Source organism: Protopterus annectens, chromosome 10.part0 (genome assembly GCF_019279795.1).
Source record: "Protopterus annectens isolate FY-2018-M chromosome 10.part0, PAN1.0, whole genome shotgun sequence".
NCBI classification, from domain to species: domain Eukaryota; kingdom Metazoa; phylum Chordata; order Ceratodontiformes; family Protopteridae; genus Protopterus; species Protopterus annectens.
In genome coordinates, this window is record NC_056744.1 from 1,257,840,817 (window position 1) to 1,257,863,011 (window position 22,195).

Genomic DNA, 22,195 nt, shown 5'->3' on the forward strand with positions numbered 1-22,195 from the left:
ATTGTATTCAATGACTGGCATAATGAGGGATAAAAATGAGGCCTAATTTCTTTTTAGTGGAGAGGTGAAACACTGAAAGTTGCTCATGTTTGGCTGCCACAGTGAGACCAATCGTTTTGATGATCTTTTATAAGGTATGCCCCTTCACAATTTAAATTAGTTTGTAATTAAGTGCAAGTGCAGTTATCCCATGGAAATCTTACTTCTTGTACAAGATATACAGAGTAGTACACCATTATATTTCATTAGATATGATCTTAACCTGAAAAATGTTTACAAAAGCAAGAAAAATACAGACTGAAAGTGAAGATGGCACATTATAGCAGTTTTAATTCTATTCATGAATCAATTTGCTTCATTTTTTTAAATAGACGCCAATCTACTGTACTGAAGATGGAACTTGGAGTGATGAGTTCATACTCTGTGAAAACCTGGAAGGTCAAGAGTGTATTCCACCTCCTGAGGTGAACTTTGTGGAATATAGCTGTGAGGAGGGCTATGAAGTAGGTAAGACTGTGCTTCAGTATTACATCCATAAATAGCTAAATCAAAAAGAATGACAACAATTACAGAAATCTTGATAACAAGATTAATGTGCCAGGTGATGACTTTCTTTAAATAAATGTTTAATCTAAAGAGCATAAAGCTCAAAGGTTCAGCTACATAGACTTTTCTCTATGGGAGTTCTTAATATAGAGAACTACAATCGGTTTGCAGATCATAACCCACTTATGTGCTCGAAACATTTTTGCCAAGAAATTCACCTCTCGTGAATCTACTACATACAAACTGAATATAAACTCTGAGATAGTACTTATCTTTTAAGATTTGTAAATGAGGTATCCAATATGTGTACTAACTTACAGCTAGGACAGCTGATATAATGAAGAGTCTATCATATTTGAAGAGGAAAAATGCTAACCCAGAGCCAGTCTTGCCACATGCTCACAAATGGTAAGTCGAGCATAGAGAGGACTGATTTCACTCCAATATTTTGAAAAAGACAAACTAGCTTCACTCGATAGTTGAATGCTGGTATCCATGATGAGAACACATAACTGAAGGTTACAATCAATTAACCAATCATAATTCTTTATAGTCCGTACAGCTTCATCTACCCCATGTACTACTAATTACAGGGAGAGTGTTTCTCCACCTTTCAAAGCCATAAAACACTTAGTGAGTGCTGTCAGACAGGTAGTTTAACATAGTCCATTACATTTGCACTCACCATTCATGCCTCTCAACTGTCAGGATTTTTGTACATTGTCTAGATTGTCATGTCATATTTTGGTCCGTTCCTCATAAAATCTGTGGTTTTCCAACAAAGCACTGAGGGCTGAAGTCACTAAATAATGACATTCACTGGAGTTTCAGAATTTGTATCCTTCAGAAAGTGGGTGTTAATACATCCTGTTATCAACTGTGTTGTTTGCGAAGGTGAGGACATGATACTGGTATAGACAGCAGGTAGAAAAAATCTTTTATTTCTGCCACTGCCATTTGCTAGTCAATACAGGCAGTTTTTATTCCTTGGCATTAGACATGTTGAGTCACACACCACTCTGGTGCTGAACTGGTTTGTCTTTTTCCGAACAAAGCTGCGGTGGTGCAGCGGTAGCATTGTCGCCTCACAGCAAGAGGTTCTCCCATTCGATTCTCGGCTGGAGTGCCTTCTGTGTGGAGTCTGCATGTCCTCCCTGCAGTCGAGTGGCATTCGAAAGACATGAGTGAATGGGCATGCTTTCGTTGAAGGTTGGACGTCGAGTTGGCATCTCGGCACCGTAAAAATCTACTGCCAGTTATTAGCGGACCAGAGTTCCACTGTGGCGACCCCTAACTGGGAAAAGCCAAAAGAAGAACAACAGAGTGTAATCAGCATGCTCCTTGCATTACATATAATTTGGTTGCCTAATCAGATTCCCAGAAATTAATGCATATGTGGGTCACATTAAGAGATAGGCAAAAATACTACCACCTCCAAAATCAGGAATGACATTTCTGCAGAGCAGGTGTCAGATATATAGTTAGTATATGACTGGATTGGTAGGCAGTTTACTAAGAACAGAGCAAGATGACTCTGAAACAATGAATTTAAACAATGACATAAGAGGCTGGCTGTAAACCTTGAAGAATTGATTAGCAGTGTGCAGAACAGAAATAATAAGTACAGTGCAGAATAGTAAGAAAATGGTTTTATGCAAGAAGAAATGAATGGCCTGCAGATGCAGATGCATAATTGCAGTGGAGCTATGACCAACTGAACATCAGCATCTGAAAATGCATGCATCCGTACAACTCATTTCTTGTTACTATACATGGATTATGATGTGAATATGAAAGGAAACTATAGTAACTAAAGGGCTATCACATATATTGCAGGTTGGGTACTTGTATCAATTGTAAGAGATCAGTGAAGCATTTGATGATCATAGCTAATCACAACAATAGTGATTGCAAACATTGTTGAAAGAATGAATGTATGTATGTAAACTCATAAGGACAACATGATACACATTCATCTCCAACTATTGTCAGCATGTGGCAGAGTATGGGTCAGCATTTTTCCTCTTCAAATATGATAGACTCTTTATTATATCATAGCTATGCATATTGGATACCTCATTTACAAATCGTAAAAGATAAGCACTACCTTGGAATTTATACTCAGTTTGTATGTAGCAGATTTACACTGATTACTGATATCTTAAGAAATAAACATTACTGATTTTTATCTCTTAGGACAGTTATCTGTCCATCTCTCTCCTTTCAAAATAATAAGCAAATGTTATAGCATTTCAGTGTTTGTAATTTTGAAGTTACAGATACTACTTTATTATTACCCATGACAACAGCATTCTATGAGAATGAATGTTCTCTGCTTTGAAAAAAAAAACATTCTTAATTGCAAACAGCCATACATAAAAAGGCTGTTTATATGAATAGTTGTAGTAGTTAATATGAACTACGTCTGCATGCTACACGTTTTGTACAACACTTAAATTTAAAAGTTTTTTTCACAAATGTAGAGAATAACATCAACTTCCTTTTATTCTGTACAAATAAACCTAATGTGAAAATGTTAGCTTGTTCTACTACAATATGGCTTCTATTCACATGAAACACACGATGAGGCCTAAAGAGCACCTTTTTGTCAATCTGGCTCATGGTAATTTGTACATCACGCATGGAACAGCTTCTATTAAAGAGCTTGCCACAGAATGAAAGGTTTAGTAAAAAAAAATATCAAAAACATTAATAATAATTGGTCATCTTAGACATTCAAAATCACATCATATTGTTTCAAGAACATATCAATATTTGTGCATGCCTTCAGAGAAAATACACACCTTGAAAACTATGCATTTTCATAACAAATAATATTAATTGCTGCAGAAAGGTATGCTGAGAAAAACCGTGAAAGAATTCATAACTTCAGTTTATGAAAGCTCAACACCATTATTTTGCTCTGATGGACATGTGAGGTTGCATCCTCTGCTGTCCTGCAGTGGTATGATAACGGAGGCCTTTTCCTATGTCACTGAACATTTAAAGATCAAAAGTCCTGTACTGTTTCCCTGTGTAATGTCTGCATCTGCCTTTGCATCTGCAGTGTACCAGAAGCTGTCTTGGTATCAGATTCTTATGTTACCAGTAGAATTGATAACTTAAGCATGCATATTTTATTTGTATTTGCTTGGTTGGCTGGTTTGTTGTTTACTATATTCTGCTACCAGGTAAATTCTATTGAAATTAGGGCTCTGTTCCAGGATAGACTCAGAAAACAAGCACTGAAAAAATGACACTTGCAGGGTATCATTAAAGCAATAACCGATGACGTGGTGTGGTATATTGAAGATTTACCCACGATTGGTATGGTTTAATCATGAGGGAGAAGCTCAAGTTATTAAATAAGGCCAACCGTGGGTAAATTTCAATATACCACTACCACAGAGTCAGTTATTGCTATTATACAATGACATTATTTAAGAAAAAAAATACTTACTTTTCTCAAATAATGTTTTTGTATAATGGCACATTACTGTTTTTCCTCTGGTTGTGGTACACTGCTTCCTTGTTTTGATGTACTGAGCATGCGTCTGGGACTTGCGTCTCACACATACCCAGTACATCAATAGTTTGAAATGGAAGCAATAGAGAAAAGAAAGTCTCCGTTGCTCCATTTTTTCTATTTTTTTTTTGTTTAAAAAATGTTTTGAGGACTTTATACCAACAGAAAAAAGTCCGGGCAACCGGACCGTTTTTTGTTGGTATACTGTGGGATTTAGCGGTGGTGGTGCTGTGGTAACGTTGTCGCCTCACAGTAAGATGTTGCCCTGTTTGATTCTCAGCTAGAGCTAGAGCATCTTCTGTGTGCATGAATGGGCATACCTTCGTTGAAGGTTGTGCGTCAGGGCTGGCAAATTGTCACGTAAAAATCTACTGCCAATCATTAGCAGACCGGAGTTCCACTGTGGCGACCCCTAACTGGGAAAAGCCGAAAGACCCAACAACAACTGGCCAATCAGCGTGCACATTTTGGAATATTAATGGGGGGTCATTGTATAATAATGGTTTATGAATGTACACAATTACTGATCAAGATCTGTAATCAGCAAAAACTTAGATCATCCTTTTGTTTCTTTTATGTTTCTTGTCTCCTGTGTAACTCAGAGTAGTGTTTTGAATAAAAGAATGTTTAATTTATTTCAGAGCCCCAGGAGGTGTTATATATCTCTCCCTCTCTTTGTTGATGATGTTGATATCATTTTTAATGTTACATCTCTTAGGTTCATAGTTCATAGGTTCATAGGTAGGTACTAGGCTATCGGCCCGAGGGCCTACGTAAGCCTAGCCAATAAGGTTCCATGACTTATGCCACCCAAGAAAGTTATTTTCCTGTGCCACTGTCGAGCAGAGACACAGAAGTGATCCCTGGGGTGTATTTCCTATTTCCCATCCACTCATCAAGATTTTTCTTTAAAAGTGCTAATGAAGAACTTTGCTTGACATAGATGGGTAGCTTGTTCCAGAGTATAGGAAGTCTCTGGGACAGGAATCTAGCCCTCCAGCGTGTCCTGTTTATTGTGGTGTCAAAGTTTAGGTCCCTAGAGAGTGTAGCTCGGAGGGATTGGGATTTCTTTAGGTGTAGCATGTCCAACAGCTCTGGGTTTGACATAGCTTTATATGTTTGGCAGAGATCACCTCAGAGTAGGCGATATGCTACGGAGTAAAGCTGGAGTTTTTTGAGGCGGTCAGTGTAGGGCATTTGTTTGAGGCCAGTAATCCTCTTTGTGGGGTACTTCTGTGGCCTTTCCAGCTGCTGCAGATGTCTTGTGAGGTACATTCCAAAAGGGGCATTGTACTCTATAATGGGTCTAATGAGTGTTGAGTAGAGGGGAACAATGACCTCTTTTTTCTTGGATGAGAACCCTTTTATGATGAGGTGTGCCACATAGAAGGACTTCCTGACTACTGTGGCAATGTGACTATCAAAGGAGAGACTACTGTCTACCTGGGTCCCAAGGTCTCTTTATCATGCATTCAGTGTTAAGTGGATTGCTGCCTATGTGGTAGTTCATGGGTACAGAGTTTTTACCAAAGGGGATGACACTGCACTTTTTGGCATTGAGCTTGTGGCCATGGCTCTGACACCAGGCATCTGTCTCAGTGAGGCCCTTCTGTAGGATGCCCACATCATTTGGGGATTGACTATGGCTCCTAGTTTGCAGTCATCTGTGAACTTCATTAGCCAGAGGCCTTCTGTGTTAGCCTGTACTTCAGAGAAGTAGATACCAAACAGGAGAGATCCCAGGATGGAAGCCTGTGGTACTGCACTCGTCACTGCTTTGAGGTCAGATTTGGAGTCTGCAACTTTTGACAAACTCATGACTTTGTTTTACTTCTGCTTGCAATGTTGGATAGATACAGAGGTCCAGATGACCCTGAGTTAGGGACAGCCATAAAGCTTAAACCAAGAGTAAATCACCTGTGATACATTGAATATACTGAAATGATCATTTATTTATTTATTTATTTTACATTTGATGACCGGGAATGCCTATCTGAGATAATTAGCCCTTTTTCAGTGGAGGCCCGAGGAGAAAAGCTCAAATATAGATTGCATGACTAACATCCATAGTACAAATAAATGGACAAGTAACAAAAAGTGTACGTGATACAAAAAGCATAAAATCTTAATACAATGAAGTTAAAGAAATAACATCATATTTCCATGTGATCAGTTTTGGTAACTGTTGAAATGAGAAGTGGAACACAGTTAAAAGGAGGGGTAGGAGATGGAGCTAGAGGAGAGTTAGAAGCTAATGGAGACAGGTTTACGGGGGATGGTTACACTGACATATCCATTTAGATTGTAGGTATTGTTTAGTGGCTGTTTTGAATTGTTTTTGTTGCTAAAGAGTCCTGATTTGGAGTGGGAGATTATTCCAAGCCTTAGTAGGGCTAAAACTGTAGAGACTTTGCCCTATTTTAGTTTTAGGTGTATGATTTTGTAATAGCCCTTGGCTGGAACTATGGAGAGATCTTGTTGGGGTGTAGTAGAGGTTAGAGTAGAGAGAGTTGGACAATAAGAGAGTTTGTAGAGAACTGAATGAATGATCTGGGTCTGAGTTAGTAGGAGAAGGTTGGGTAGTTCAATCCCATGTAGTTCTTTCAATGAGAGACAGTGATGGTACCTATATGTATTCTGTGCAGCAAATCTGGCAATCTTGTAAATTGTTTATAATTTGTCTAATAATCCAGTGTTGAAGTTAGTTAGAATTTGAGAACTATAGAGTAAGGTGGGTAAGAGGTAAGAGTTAGATAGGGTTAACTTAGCTTTCCTATTAAGAAATTTCCTATTACAGTACAGTAATCCTAACGTCTGATGCGTTTTTAATGCAATTGTTGATATGTAAATCAAACTTTAAGTGGTCGTCAATGATGACGCCTAGTAGTTTTGTGCTGTTGTCTACCTGTATAGGTGTATTAAGATGATTGCCTTTCATGCATGAAAGCTAAAATATCTTGAAGAATAGCTAAATCTAAGGCCGATACAATAACTCAGTCTAACTTAATTACAACTGCATGCTTCTTTGCCCATGTAAGATTACCTAATGTATAACCCATATAAAGAATCTGAGAGTGAAACACACCAAAATCAAATCCTAAGCAAACCTATTAATTAAGGTCAGAATCCCTGACTAGCTTACCACTTGCTTTCAGTTATCATTTCATATTGCATAGCTAACTACATACCCATGCATTTATTATTTTTTTATAAGCAGAGATTTGTATACCCTTGAGCAAAAAAAGTGTATAAGTCAGCTAAGTTCACTAAGGCCTTCCAAACCAACATCAGTCAATTATGATGAAGATTTTCTCAGAAATGTTTGTAGATTTAAGAAAATAGAATACAAAATGAATAGACTGCAAACAGGAAGGAGTACAAGACACCACACCAATATGGCAAGAAGTTAACAGCAAAGCAGTATTGTGAGAAATCATTAGGTATATTCGGAATAGATGCTGGAGTCAACATTTGCATTAACTGTGGGTAGTATTACTGAACTGGAAAAGTTATAGTCTTCCACACTGCCTAATATTAACTACTATTCTATTTATACCCTTTCTGAAAGTATTCCACACTGCCTAATATTAACTACCATTCCATTTATACCCTTTCTGAAAGTCATCCACACTGCCTAATATTAACTACCATTCCATTTATACCCTTTTTGAAAGTCTTTCACACTGCCTAATATTAACTACCATTCCATTTATACCCTTTCTGAAAGGGTCTATATTAGAACATCGAACATTTAAAATGGCGAGTATTCTAATATCGAAGAAGCAGAAAACCAAATTCTTTTCTAGGGAAAGAATTCAGTTGTCCATTTCTGTCGCTTCGGTATTTTCAGTGCTCTGTTGGAAAGTTACGGGTCGGGTTCAAGTAAGTGTGCGACTGAGTGCAGGATAGGTATGTGCGTGATTGTGTGGACATGAGGGTTAGGGCGGCTTAGGTGAGTTAGGGTTAGGGCGTGGGTTAGGTATGTGTGCGATTGTGTGGACATGAGGGTTAGGGTGGGTTAGGTGAGTTAGGGTTAGGGCGCGGGTGAGGTGAGTGTGCGATAGTGATGGACCTTAGGGTTAGGGTTTGGGTTAAGGTAAGTGGATAGCTAGTGGTCTGTGTATAGTTTATTGTAGGGTTAGGTGTAAGATTTTAGGTGTATGTGTGTGGATTGCTGTTTGTTTGGTGTGCGTCTGTTGTGTGTATGTGTTTTCGAACAGCAAATTATTTCTCTAGGAAAAAATTTGCTGTTCTGAACGTTCGATGTTAGGTATTTTCAAATGGTAGGGTTCGATATTAGAACACACGACATTTTGAATGTTCGGTGTTTTAATATAGACCCTTCTGAAGGTATTCCACACTGTCTAATATTAGCTACCATTCCATTTATACCCTTTCTGAAAGTCTTCCACACTGCCTAATATTAACTACAATTCCATTTATACCCTTCCTGAAAGTCTTCCACACTGCCTAATATTAACTACCATTCCACGTATACCCTTTCTAAAAGTCTTCCAAACTGCCTAATATTAAGTACCATTCCATGTATACCCTGTCTGAAAGTCTTCCACACTGCCTAATATTAACTACCATTCCATGTATACCCTTTCTGAAAGTCTTCCACACTGCCTAATATTAACTACCATTCCATTTATACCCTTTCTGAAAGTCATCCACACTGGCTAATATTAACTACCATTCCATTTATACCCTTTCTGAAAGTCTTCCACACTGCCTAATATTAACTACCATTCCATTTATACCCTTTCTGAAAGTCTTCCACACTGCCTAATATTAACTACCATTCCATTTATACCCTTTCTGAAAGTCTTCCACACTGCCTAATATTAACTACCATTCCATTTATACCCTTTCTGAAAGTCTTCCACACTGCCTAATATTAACTACCATTCCATTTATACCCTTTCTGAAAGTCTTCCACACTGCATAATTGTTAAATAAAAATAAAGATTACAACACAGGAGGCTCAGATGCAAAAATTTACTAGTGTACACCAGGAGGCAAAAAACGTACAAGTACAGAATTTTGTCTGACATGATACAGGAAGTATACAATTCTTATAGTTTCTACTTTCTAGTTTATGCCCACCTTTCTGATGTGGTTAGTCACAGGGCACCTACATCACTACGGTTCACAACATCCTATTCATAAAGATTGCTGATGTTACATATTTTAAAAAAGTTTTCCCTTGGGAATAATATAGCCTTGCAAAGCACCTGGTCAGTTATAATGTCTTTCTGTAAATGTTACCCCTTCAAGGTTTCAGGCCTGCTTGAATACAATAGCTGGTTCAGTCTTGTAATACACTTCTTTGTTCTTCTTGCAACATTCTCCCAACAGCTGCATCTTATCTTGATAACATTTACAAGGCCAATTGTCCCAAAGGAAGGAGAAGAAGATTTTCAATGCTTTATACATTTAATTTCCTGACCCAGCAGATAATTGTTAGTGAAAAACATAAGCTTGCTGAGCTGGCTACTGCCAGGGTCAGAGTTCAAATACACTGCAGTTCCAAAGCTTCAAGCAATTACATGTAAAATCATTCTTATTGCCATATTAATAATAGAATAAAATGCATTATACACTATTTGCTTTTTAACTAGCACTTTATATATGTTCAAATACATATTTTCTAACATTTTCCTCCTTTTAATACTTTTTATTCTATTCTGAAATATAAACAATGTTATTTCGTCTCCTAGCCTTCTCCTTTAAGGACTTTTAACTAGGTAAGTCATTTAGTTTATACTTCGGAAAGAATTTCATCTGAAATTAATTTTTCTAACTCAATGTCTTGGTACAAAGTTTCAGTTACAGATATATCAATAAAATCTATGATTAATCTATTCATGCAGTGAATCTTACAACAGACACATGCTCCTAATAGGAGCAGACCCACACAAATAGCAATCAAGATGTTCATTAGGATAGAACCCCACCCACCAAACAGATTCTGGAAAAAGTTTCACAGTGGGTTTGGGCCTGGTTCAGTCATGGCCGATACCTGCTGTATTACCTCTAGGTGGTCATTAATTTCATGTCGATTGTCTGGTATAAACGCGACAGCATTCTTCTTTGATAAGCGCTTACCACCTCTCGCCGCTAGGGTGAAGTCAAGAGCCATTCGATTTTGTAGCACAACAGTTCTCATTGCATTCAGTTCATCAGTCACTAGTTCGAGCAGAAAAGTTGCATTACTCATTACTTGAGAAGTTTCGACAGCTTTCTCAACTCCCAGATTGATTTGACTGCTCCATATGCTGGAAGTATTCCAGCCCAGGATATTACACTGTCACTCAAGTCCATATGAGTCAATTTTTCTCTATTCTTTACGGAATGATGGTCTTTCCAACCAGCTTCGATTTGTCCCACTGGATTTACAGGTTTTCCGATTGGACCTTCAGGTTTCCGGGCTACATCTCTCACATTTCGTATCTTACCCAGAGGTAATTCTGCAGTATGTCTTATGGCCGGAACCAGATAACCCAAAAAACAACTGCCAGACCAATTCTCAGGTAGCCATTTGTATGCCTTTTTCCCACAAACAAAATAGCAGTTTTCTACTTTAGTACTGATGCGGGTTAATTCTGCATGAAACATTTTCTTGTCTATAACAGACAGTTGTTTATGTAAAACAGGATTTCTCTGCACTTCACTTAATGTTGTTTTCATTAAACTCAAATATGAATCATAATTCGTATTACAAACAGTGCCTCTATCTTTAACTTTAATGTAACATTTATAAGATATGGTTATATTACAGTTACTCCAACCCACTTGAAGTGTATCATTCTTATAGAAACATACAATTCCTTCTGTGTGATAGGCAAATACAATGCAATTTTGTCTTGTGATCTTACAGATCCTGTATCAAAAAGTAAATTCTCCCAAGTCTCATTTATCCCCAAGGGAGCAGCGGACATTAACAGTCCTCCATATGCTGTTGGTATAGCAGTACAAACCCAGCAATTTGAAATGTTCATAGTCTCTACATATACACGCTTCATAGCTAGGTATGTGTTAAAGTTCGGATGCCAGTCTATAGACAGTTCATCACATCTCTCCACTTTCACTTGTGTGGTTACATGTAGGAAAAACCACAACAAAAGGAAGGTCATCACAATCATAGTCAATAAATGCATAGTCAACAAGATGATTAAACAACATCTTTGGGGTTGTATTTTTACTCGTTTTGCTCTTGGCCATCCTGCCTTTGTTGTGTATCAGTCACAAAATGTTTATCAAGTTGAAAATTCTTTACTGGTTTACAGTGCGTCAGATGGACCCAGGATGTCCTCTCAGCAACTTTGACTGCAGTAGGCATTGCCAACAGTACCTGGTACGGTCCTTCCCACTTTGGACTCGCCCAATTCTTCCTCTTCATAACCTTCAGCCACACCCAGGTCCCCGGAGTCAGCACTGCTTCCAACGGTCTGGTCTGTCTTTTATCTGAAAAAGAGTTCAACTGCAAAACAGCTTTATTTGTTAACAGTTTTCTCATGTAGCTAGCTAATGAGCTGTCAGCCTCTAGTTCTGCAGGCATGAGAGCTTTCCACTGCGGCACATAATATGCCCTTCCAAATATAATTTCAAAGGGAGTCAAACCCTTTACATTTGGAACTGTTCTCATGTTCAGCAGTGCCAAAGGCAGACAGCAAATCCAGATTTTCTGTGTTTCGCTCACTAGCTTCCTCAATTTGCTTTTTAGAATTCCATTGTACCTTTCCACCAGTCCTGCAGACTGTGGGTGGTAAGCACAATGATTCTTTAAGGAGATTCCAAAGAATCTCCCAAGCTGGTGGATCGTCTGATTAACAAAATGTGTCCCATTGTCACTATAAATCCTTTCCAGTATGCCAAATCTAGGAATTATTTCTTTTACTAGGGCTTTTGCCACTGTTGCTGCATCCAGATTTTTAGTTGGAAAAGCTTCTACCCATTTGGAAAACATATCTATAATTACTAAACAGTATTTTTTCCCTTCACATTTATTCAACTCTATGAAATCCATACAAATAGTGTGGAACGGATATGGTGGTGTAGGAAAACTCCCTTGCTTGGGTTTGAATGCCCCTTGTGCATGATGTTTGTTACAAGTATGGCATGCTGCACAACATTTTTTTGTATAATTTATGAATCCGTATGTTTGGAATATTCGATTTACTAACTGTACCATCCCCCCTGTTGAGACATGGCACTGCCCATGGCTCAACAAAGCTGCATATCTAAATAAATTAGATGGTAATATTGTTTTTTTTCTCTTTGGAGACATACAGTCCATTTTCAAGGATTGCACCTCGTTTCTCCCATTTTTGTTTCTCTGCTTTTGTAGTTAGTGTCTGCATTGTTTTTAACATTTCTAGATCTAAAATCTCAGAGGGTTGTAATTCCTCGTTAAAAGTAAAGTTTCTGAGTCTGAGGCTGCTTGCATTGCAGCTGCATCAGCTTTTGCATTTCCTTTTGAAGTTCTATCCTGTTGTTTTGTATGAGCTAAACATTTACAAATAGCTACTTTAGTAGGTAACTGAATAGAATCTAATAGGTTCAAAATAAGTTGCGCATGATTAATCGATTTACCATTAGATGTTATCATTCCCTATTTTTCCATTGTTGCAAAAACATGCACTGTAGAGAAAGCATACTGACTGTCAGTATATATGTTCACACATTTATCTTCGCTAGAGTGCAAGCCCGTTAAAGCTATCAATTCCGCTGCTTGAGCAGATAGGTTATGCTGTAAAGGTTGGGCTTCTAAGATCTCTGTATCTGTAACTACTGCATACCCACTAGATTTTTCCTGTAGGACCCCTTCTGCATGAGCCATCCACGTAAAATGTCACCTCGCATCATCCAAGGGCATATCAGTGAGATCTTGTCTGGGCAAAGTTGTTTGCTCAATTTCCTGCAGGCAGCTGTGCGGCGTGCCATCCACAGGGGTTGGAGGTAACGTTGACGGGTTTAATGTTGTACAACGTTCAATTACCATATGAGGTTGGCTCAGCAGTATGGTCATACATGAAAGATGTCTAGCAGGAGAAAGATATGCTATTTTTTCTTGCAGTAAAATTATCGCGACTGCATGAGGCACTCTCAATGTGAGAGGGTGGAATAACACCACTGAGGCCGAAGCCTGTACTGCCATTGCAGCTGCGACTACTGCTTGCAAACAGTGAGGCAACGACCGTGCCACTGGGTCTAACTTTGATGAATAGTAAGCTATGGGGCGTTGCTTATCCCCATGCTGTTGCATCAGAACTGACGTCATATATCCCTGTTTACAATCTACGGTCTGAAAGAATCGTTTGTGGTAATTCGGAAGTCCTAAAACTAATGAAGAAGCTATCAATTGTTTTAGTCTGCAGAAAGCTGTTTCTGCTTCGGGTGTCCATTGTAATAAATCTTGTGCTGCCATTGGTGTTTTATATATTAAATCAGCCAGTGGAGCAGATTCTAAAGCATAGTTTGATATCCAGCTTTGACAAAAATTAGTCATTCCCAAGAAGGACATCATTTCCTTCTTGGTTAATGGTTTAGGTGTTTGTAAAATTGCTGTTTTTCTGTCTTCGTCTAATATTCTTCCTTCATTGGATATTACATATCCTAGGTATCTAACCTGTTTTCTCCAAAGTTGTAACTTACTTTTGTTTACTTTATGTCCTTGTGCTGCTAAAAATTTCAATAACACTATAGTATCCTCCCTGCATTGATGCTGGGTGGGGGCTGCTAGCAAGATGTCATCTACATAAAGCAGAATCTGACTACCTCCTGGTGGGGTAAACCCTGCCAGGTTGCTAGCCATTTCTTGTGCAAATATTGTTGGACTTTCACAATATCCCTGTGGTAGCCGAGTATAGGCATACCTTTTACCCTGAAATGTAAATGCAAACCAATACTGGCTATCAGGATGTATAGGTATTGAAAAGAAAGCATTGCTTATGTCTACTACAGTGAAATATTTTTGTTATGGCTTCAAATTGTTCAACAAGGTGTGTGGGTCTGGCACCGTAGGTGCTCTAGGTATTATTGCATTGTTTACAGCTTGTAAATCCTGTACCATCTGCCATTCCCCGCTTGCTTTTTAACAGGAAATAGAGGTATTACATGGTGAATCAAGAGATTCTACCAGTACTCCTTCCTTGAGTAATGCTGCTATTATAGGCTTGATTCCTTGCTCTGCATCTTTCCTCAAGGGGTATTGTCTTTTTTGTGGTCTAAATGCTGATTTTGGTGTAATAGTAACTGGTCCTGCTGTTCGAATAAGTCCTACATCTGATTTGCCTGCTGACCAAAGAATCTTTGGTATATCACACAAGGCTTTTTCTTCTTCTTCTAATAAGAACGCTAATCAACTGTCTTCACTAGTTTGTAAGTGTACAGCTGGATGTGTCTGTGTTAGCCAATTCAATTTCTGTTTTTGTATTCCCTGCTCTGATAATTCTAAATCAGTTTGTTTTTCCCATCTTGTTACTTTTTCTCCTAAGTCTGCCCATTTCATATTCTTGTTTTTTGTTAAGCTGACATGCGGTAGTCGATTAGATTTGTACAGTGTTATGAATTCCTGAGGTAATGAACAGCTTACCACACGTTTTTCCTCAGTATCCCAATACAAGGTTCGTAATACTAATCTGTTAGCAGGATTTTTGAATAATTCTTGCTCATATTCTTTATCAGGTCCTGGCATGCTACAGTAGTATAGAGTACAGTGTAACAAATGCTGTCGGTCAGTGTCAAGGGAGGGGGCCTTACTGATGGCTACGTTCATCAGTTCCTCTGTTACTGCCCCTGGACCAGTCGTAACTAGGTCCTGGCTGTATCAGTAAAAAGTCTCGCCCTCCGGTCGCACCACGAAAGTATCCATTTGTCTTTGTGCCTCCATACCCTGCATGGTGGGAACTACCGCTATGCCAAATATCTGCATAAGGTCTCTTCCCAGTAGGTTTACTGGACATTTTGCAGAAACTACGATTTTACCTTTCTGAGTCATACCTGAAACAGGGTCAGTTATTGCTATATCATGGGAGAGTGACTCCCTATATAGCTGTCCGTTTGCTGCTTTTACTAATATATAATCAGGTGATTCAGAATATTCTGGTAACTTGGAGGGGTGTATCAAAGTCTGTGACGCTCCTGAGTCACACAGGAATTTTACTTCCCTCCCCTCCACCAGAAGTGTGACTTCCGGTTTTGTGTCTGCCAGATAGAGCTCCAAGCTCAGTAATGCCAAATCTAAAATTTCACCTTCTTCATCCTCCATATCTACTTGCACTTCCTCTATTCCTTCTACTATGTTTACATTTGTTCTTTGTTTGTTAGCCTTTTCTGATGATTTCTGACTTTCATCACTATCATATGGTCAGTCCTCATCATCCTTGCTTTCTGTAGTCACCTTTTTATTCTGCCTGCAATCCCTCGCTAAATGTCCTTTCTTTCCGACTTAAAGCACTCACCTCTTTTTCTCTCTTCAAAATCTTCTGACCGTTTGTCAGATTGTCTGTTTACCTGGGCATTTTTCTTACCCTTTTTACCGGACTGTACTACAAAAACCTCAGCTCTGTCTTCAGCAGTGAAGACTTGTGTCTTCTTCTTCTTTTTACTATTAAAGTGTCTTTCAGCATATCTAGCATATTCAAGTAAGGCTTGTAGCCTACTTGTTCGATGATCTATCATATGCTTGTAATAAAGCTACTGATAGGTGCAATGCAACCTTTCAAAAACGCATTTTTCAGTTGCTGTTCATAATGAGGTATCATGTGTCTGATTTTCAGGAATAGCCATACCACTATGGTTATTGAAACATTCCAATAATCTACCATAATACCCATCTACAGTTTCATTCTCTTGTTGTATGCATTGGTTAATGCAAGTCCAATCTGCTCTAGGTTTCCATTTTTTCGAAATTCGTCTGTAAGACCGTTTACTCTGTTGTCTAGTTCTGCGTCACTATGTGGGAGTGGTTTAAGCTCTGCATTACGAGGATTCCAGGTGCCACAAATCAAATGCCAGTCTGGACCCACAATTTGTCTAACTACCTTTTCTACTTCTTCCCCATTCAAGTGGTAACTTAGTCTCATACCTTGTAAATCTTGTAAAAACTTTGTGTACTTGACTTTTGGATGGGGGATTCCCTCTGTAGCTTTCCGAATATCTTCCGGTGTCCATGGTCTGTACACTAGAAGAGTTGGGTCCTGCCCTTCCTGTCCTGCTTGAGGATTTGGTACCTTGATAAGTGGACAGATTTCTTCCTCATTTTCCTCTAGTGTGTTTTTTCCTATTTGATACGAGTCTGTGTCCCCAAGTGTTTTACGTGTCCGGGACCTAGTTTCACTAGGATCTCTAACAAATGGTTTTAGTGTCATTGTGACATCAGGATAACATGGAGGTGGACTAGCTTGTCCACCTGCTTCATATCCTGAAAAAGGCATCGGAGGGGGCGGGGGAGGAGGAGCCATCGCTATTACTATATTATTATCCTCTTTATCTAAAAATAATGTCTTAGCATTTTTAGTTTTCTGTTCCCTTCGGTTTACTTCCTCAATCCACCTGTGTGCCTGAGGAATGCCTAATTGTTGTTGCTTTTTTGCCTGACCTTCTGCGTCAGATTTAAGTTGTTTTAAGAGTTTAACTAATGAAATTTTATCCAATTTACCATTGAATCCGTATTTATTAACCCATTTTGTATAATACCTTACATTATCAGTCCGTTGTAATTGCATATATTTTGCGTCATCAGTTAGGGGCGGATCTCGCGATGTTTTAGTGCACTGATTTCCCATATTAAAAGAAAATGTTACGTAACCCTTTTCACCACGTGGTATTTTAGTTCCTTACACAGTTTATCTAGAATGACTGCCTACCTTATTCTGTTTCCCTGATCTCTGACAAAATATACAGTAATTTCCTTTTGTCCCTGATCTGTATAACAAATCTTCTGACAATAATATTTAATGCAACCAAGTCCCTGATCTAAAACAGAAAAAAGGCAAATATCTTCCTACATGAGCCTCCTGAGTCGACCAGTTCGAGACCGCTCTTGGCCAGATCAGAAAGTGGCCAGCCTCTCAAAACGACAAGTCAGTCGGAGGTCTTTATATTTCAAGAAGAACCGTTTGGTAGCTTCTCCTGCGCAGTGTTCGACCACCGGTACACTCTGATCTGTAGCTGTCCGAGGGTTTCCGGTTCAAGGAGGACCAAACTGTTAAATAAAAATAAAGATTGCAACACAGGAGGCTCAGATGCAAAAATTTACTAGTGTACACCAGGAGCCAAAAGCATACAAGTACAGAATTTTGTCTGACATGATACATGAAGTATACAATTCTTATAGTTTCTACTTTCTAGTTTGTGCCCACCTTTCTGACATGGTTAGTCACAGGGCACCTACATCACTACGGTTCACAACATCCTATTCATAAAGATTGCTGATGTTACATATTTTAAAAAAGTTTTCCTTTGGGAATAATATAGCCTTGCAAAGCACCTGGTCAGTTATAATGTCTTTCTGTAAATGTTACTCCTTCAAGGTTTCAGGCCTGCTTGAATACAATAGCTGGTTCAGTCTTGTAATACACTTCTTTGTTCTTCTTGCAACATTCTCCCAACAGCTGCATCTTATCTTGATAACATTTACAAGCCCAATTATCCCAAAGGAAGGAGAAGAAGATTTTCAATGCTTTATACATTTAATTTCCTGACCCAGCAGATAATCGTTAGTGAAAAACATAAGCTTGCTGAGCTGGCTACTGCCAGGGTCAGAGTGCAAATACACTGCAGCTCCAAAGCTTCGAGCAATTACATGTAAAATCATTCTTATTGCCATATTAATAATAGAATAAAATGCATTATACACTATTTGCTTTTTAACTAGCACTTTATATATGTTCAAATACATATTTTTCTAACAGTAATATTAACTACCATTCCATTTATACCCTTTCTGAAAGTCTTCCACACTGCCTAATATTAACTACCATTCCATTTATACCCTTTCTGAAAGTCTTCCACACTGCCTAATATTAACTACCATTCCATTTATACCTTTTCTGAAAGTCTTCCACACTGCCTAATATTAACTACCATTCCATTTATACCCTTTCTGAAAGTCTTCCACACTGCCTAATATTAACTACCATTCCATTTATACCCTTTCTGAAAGTCTTCCACACTGCCTAATATTAACTACCATTCCATTTATACCCTTTCTGAAAGTCTTCCACACTGCCTAATATTAACTACCATTCCATTTATACCCTTTCTGAAAGTCTTCCACACTGCCTAATATTAACTACCATTCCATTTATACCCTTTCTGAAAGTCTTCCACACTGCCTAATATTAACTACCATTCCATTTATACCCTTTCTGAAAGTCTTCCACACTGCCTAATATTAACTACCATTCCATTTATACCCTTTCTGAAAGTCTTCCACACTGCCTAATATTAACTAGCATTCCATTTATACCTTTTCTGAAAGTCTTCCACACTGCCTAATATTAACTACCATTCCATTTATACCCTTTCTGAAAGTCTTCCACACTGCCTAATATTAACTACCATTCCATTTATACCCTTTCTGAAAGTCTTCCACACTGCCTAATATTAACTACCATTCCATTTATACCCTTTCTGAAAGTCTTCCACACTGCCTAATATTAACTACCATTCCATTTATACCTTTTCTGAAAGTCTTCCACACTGCCTAATATTAACTACCATTCCATTTATACCCTTTCTGAAAGTCTTCCACACTGCCTAATATTAACTACCATTCCATTTATACCCTTTCTGAAAGTCTTCCACACTGCCTAATATTAACTACCATTCCATTTATACCTTTTCTGAAAGTCTTCCACACTGCCTAATATTAACTACCATTCCATTTATACCCTTTCTGAAAGTCTTCCACACTGCCTAATATTAACTACCATTCCATTTATACCTTTTCTGAAAGTCTTCCACACTGCCTAATATTAACTACCATTCCATTTTATACCCTTTCTGAAAGTCTTCCACACTGCCTAATATTAACTACCATTCCATTTATACCCTTTCTGAAAGTCTTCCACACTGCCTAATATTAACTACCATTCCATTTATACCTTTTCTGAAAGTCTTCCACACTGCCTAATATTAACTACCATTCCATTTATACCTTTTCTGAAAGTCTTCCACACTGCCTAATATTAACTACCATTCCATTTATACCCTTTCTGAAAGTCTTCCACACTGCCTAATATTAACTACCATTCCATTTATACCCTTTCTGAAAGTCTTCCACACTGCCTAATATTAACTACCATTCCATTTATACCTTTTCTGAAAGTCTTCCACACTGCTTAATATTAACTACCATTCCATTTATACCTTTTCTGAAAGTCTTCCACACTGCCTAATATTCACTACCATTCCATTTATACCCTTTCTGAAAGTCTTCCACACTGCTTAATATTAGCTAGCATTCCATTTATACCTTTTCTGATAGTCTTCCCCACTGCCTAATATTAACTACCATTCCATTTATACCCTTTCTGAAAGCCTTCCACACTGCCTAATATTATCTACCATTCCATTTATACCCTTTCTGAAAGTCTTCCACACTGCGTAATATTAACTACCATTCCACATATACCCTTTCTGAAAGTCTTCCACACTGCCAAATATTAACTACCATTCCATTTATACCCTTTCTGAAAGTCTTCCACACTGCCTAATATTAACTACCATTCCATTTATACCCTTTCTGAAAGTCTTCCACACTGCCTAATATTAACTACCATTCCATTTATACCCTTTCTGAAAGTCTTCCACACTGCCTAATATTAACTACCATTCCATTTATACCCTTTCTGAAAGTCTTCCACACTGCCTAATATTAACTACCATTCCATTTATACCCTTTCTGAAAGTCTTCCACACTGCCTAATATTAACTACCATTCCATTTATACCCTTTCTGAAAGTCTTCCACACTGCCTAATATTAACTACCATTCCATTTATACCTTTTCTGAAAGTCTTCCACACTGCCTAATATTAACTACCATTCCATTTATACCCTTTCTGAAAGTCTTCCACACTGCCTAATATTAACTACCATTCCATTTATACCCTTTCTGAAAGTCTTCCACACTGCCTAATATTAACTACCATTCCATTTATACCCTTTCTGAAAGTCTTCCACACTGCCTAATATTAACTACCATTCCATTTATACCCTTTCTGAAAGTCTTCCACACTGCCTAATATTAACTACCATTCCATTTATACCCTTTCTGAAAGTCTTCCACACTGCCTAATATTAACTACCATTCCATTTATACCCTTTCTGAAAGTCTTCCACACTGCCTAATATTAACTACCATTCCATTTATACCTTTTCTGAAAGTCTTCCACACTGCCTAATATTAACTACCATTCCATTTATACCCTTTCTGAAAGTCTTCCACACTGCCTAATATTAACTACCATTCCATTTATACCCTTTCTGAAAGTCTTCCACACTGCCTAATATTAACTACCATTCCATTTATACCCTTTCTGAAAGTCTTCCACACTGCCTAATATTAACTACCATTCCATTTATACCCTTTCTGAAAGTCTTCCACACTGCCTAATATTAACTACCATTCCATTTATACCCTTTCTGAAAGTCTTCCACACTGCCTAATATTAACTACCATTCCATTTATACCCTTTCTGAAAGTCTTCCACACTGCCTAATATTAACTACCATTCCATTTATACCCTTTCTGAAAGTCTTCCACACTGCCTAATATTAACTACCATTCCATTTATACCCTTTCTGAAAGTCTTCCACACTGCCTAATATTAACTACCATTCCATTTATACCCTTTCTGAAAGTCTTCCACACTGCCTAATATTAACTACCATTCCATTTATACCCTTTCTGAAAGTCTTCCACACTGCCTAATATTAACTACCATTCCATTTATACCCTTTCTGAAAGTCTTCCACACTGCCTAATATTAACTACCATTCCATTTATACCCTTTCTGAAAGTCTTCCACACTGCCTAATATTAACTACCATTCCATTTATACCCTTTCTGAAAGTCTTCCACACTGCCTAATATTAACTACCATTCCATTTATACCCTTTCTGAAAGTCTTCCACACTGCCTAATATTAACTACCATTCCATTTATACCCTTTCTGAAAGTCTTCCACACTGCCTAATATTAACTACCATTCCATTTATACCCTTTCTGAAAGTCTTCCACACTGCCTAATATTAACTACCATTCCATTTATACCCTTTCTGAAAGTCTTCCACACTGCCTAATATTAACTACCATTCCATTTATACCCTTTCTGAAAGTCTTCCACACTGCCTAATATTAACTACCATTCCATTTATACCCTTTCTGAAAGTCTTCCACACTGCCTAATATTAACTACCATTCCATTTATACCCTTTCTGAAAGTCTTCCACACTGCCTAATATTAACTACCATTCCATTTATACCCTTTCTGAAAGTCTTCCACACTGCCTAATATTAACTACCATTCCATTTATACCCTTTCTGAAAGTCTTCCACACTGCCTAATATTAACTACCATTCCATTTATACCCTTTCTGAAAGTCTTCCACACTGCCTAATATTAACTACCATTCCATTTATACCCTTTCTGAAAGTCTTCCACACTGCCTAATATTAACTACCATTCCATTTATACCCTTTCTGAAAGTCTTCCACACTGCCTAATATTAACTACCATTCCATTTTATACCCTTTCTGAAAGTCTTCCACACTGCCTAATATTAACTACCATTCCATTTATACCCTTTCTGAAAGTCTTCCACACTGCCTAATATTAACTACCATTCCATTTATACCCTTTCTGAAAGTCTTCCACACTGCCTAATATTAACTACCATTCCATTTATACCCTTTCTGAAAGTCTTCCACACTGCCTAATATTAACTACCATTCCATTTATACCCTTTCTGAAAGTCTTCCACACTGCCTAATATTAACTACCATTCCATTTATACCCTTTCTGAAAGTCTTCCACACTGCCTAATATTAACTACCATTCCATTTATACCTTTTCTGAAAGTCTTCCACACTGCCTAATATTAACTA

At 38.0% G+C, this 22,195-nt stretch overlaps 1 protein-coding gene and 1 long non-coding RNA gene across 2 annotated transcripts in view; one reads left to right on the forward strand and one right to left on the reverse strand.

Annotated features, from left to right (window-relative positions):
* PAPPA2 (pappalysin 2) overlaps window positions 1–22,195 on the forward strand; it is a 2,663,723-nt gene that overhangs the window by 2,207,304 nt on the left and 434,224 nt on the right. The window contains exon 18 of the mRNA XM_044085971.1: window positions 372–507. Coding sequence (XP_043941906.1) covers window positions 372–507 — 136 coding nt within the window. The remainder of the gene's footprint in view (window positions 1–371; window positions 508–22,195) is intronic.
* LOC122813576 overlaps window positions 1–22,195 on the reverse strand; it is a 541,961-nt gene that overhangs the window by 158,765 nt on the left and 361,001 nt on the right. The gene's annotated exons all lie outside the window — the stretch shown is intronic.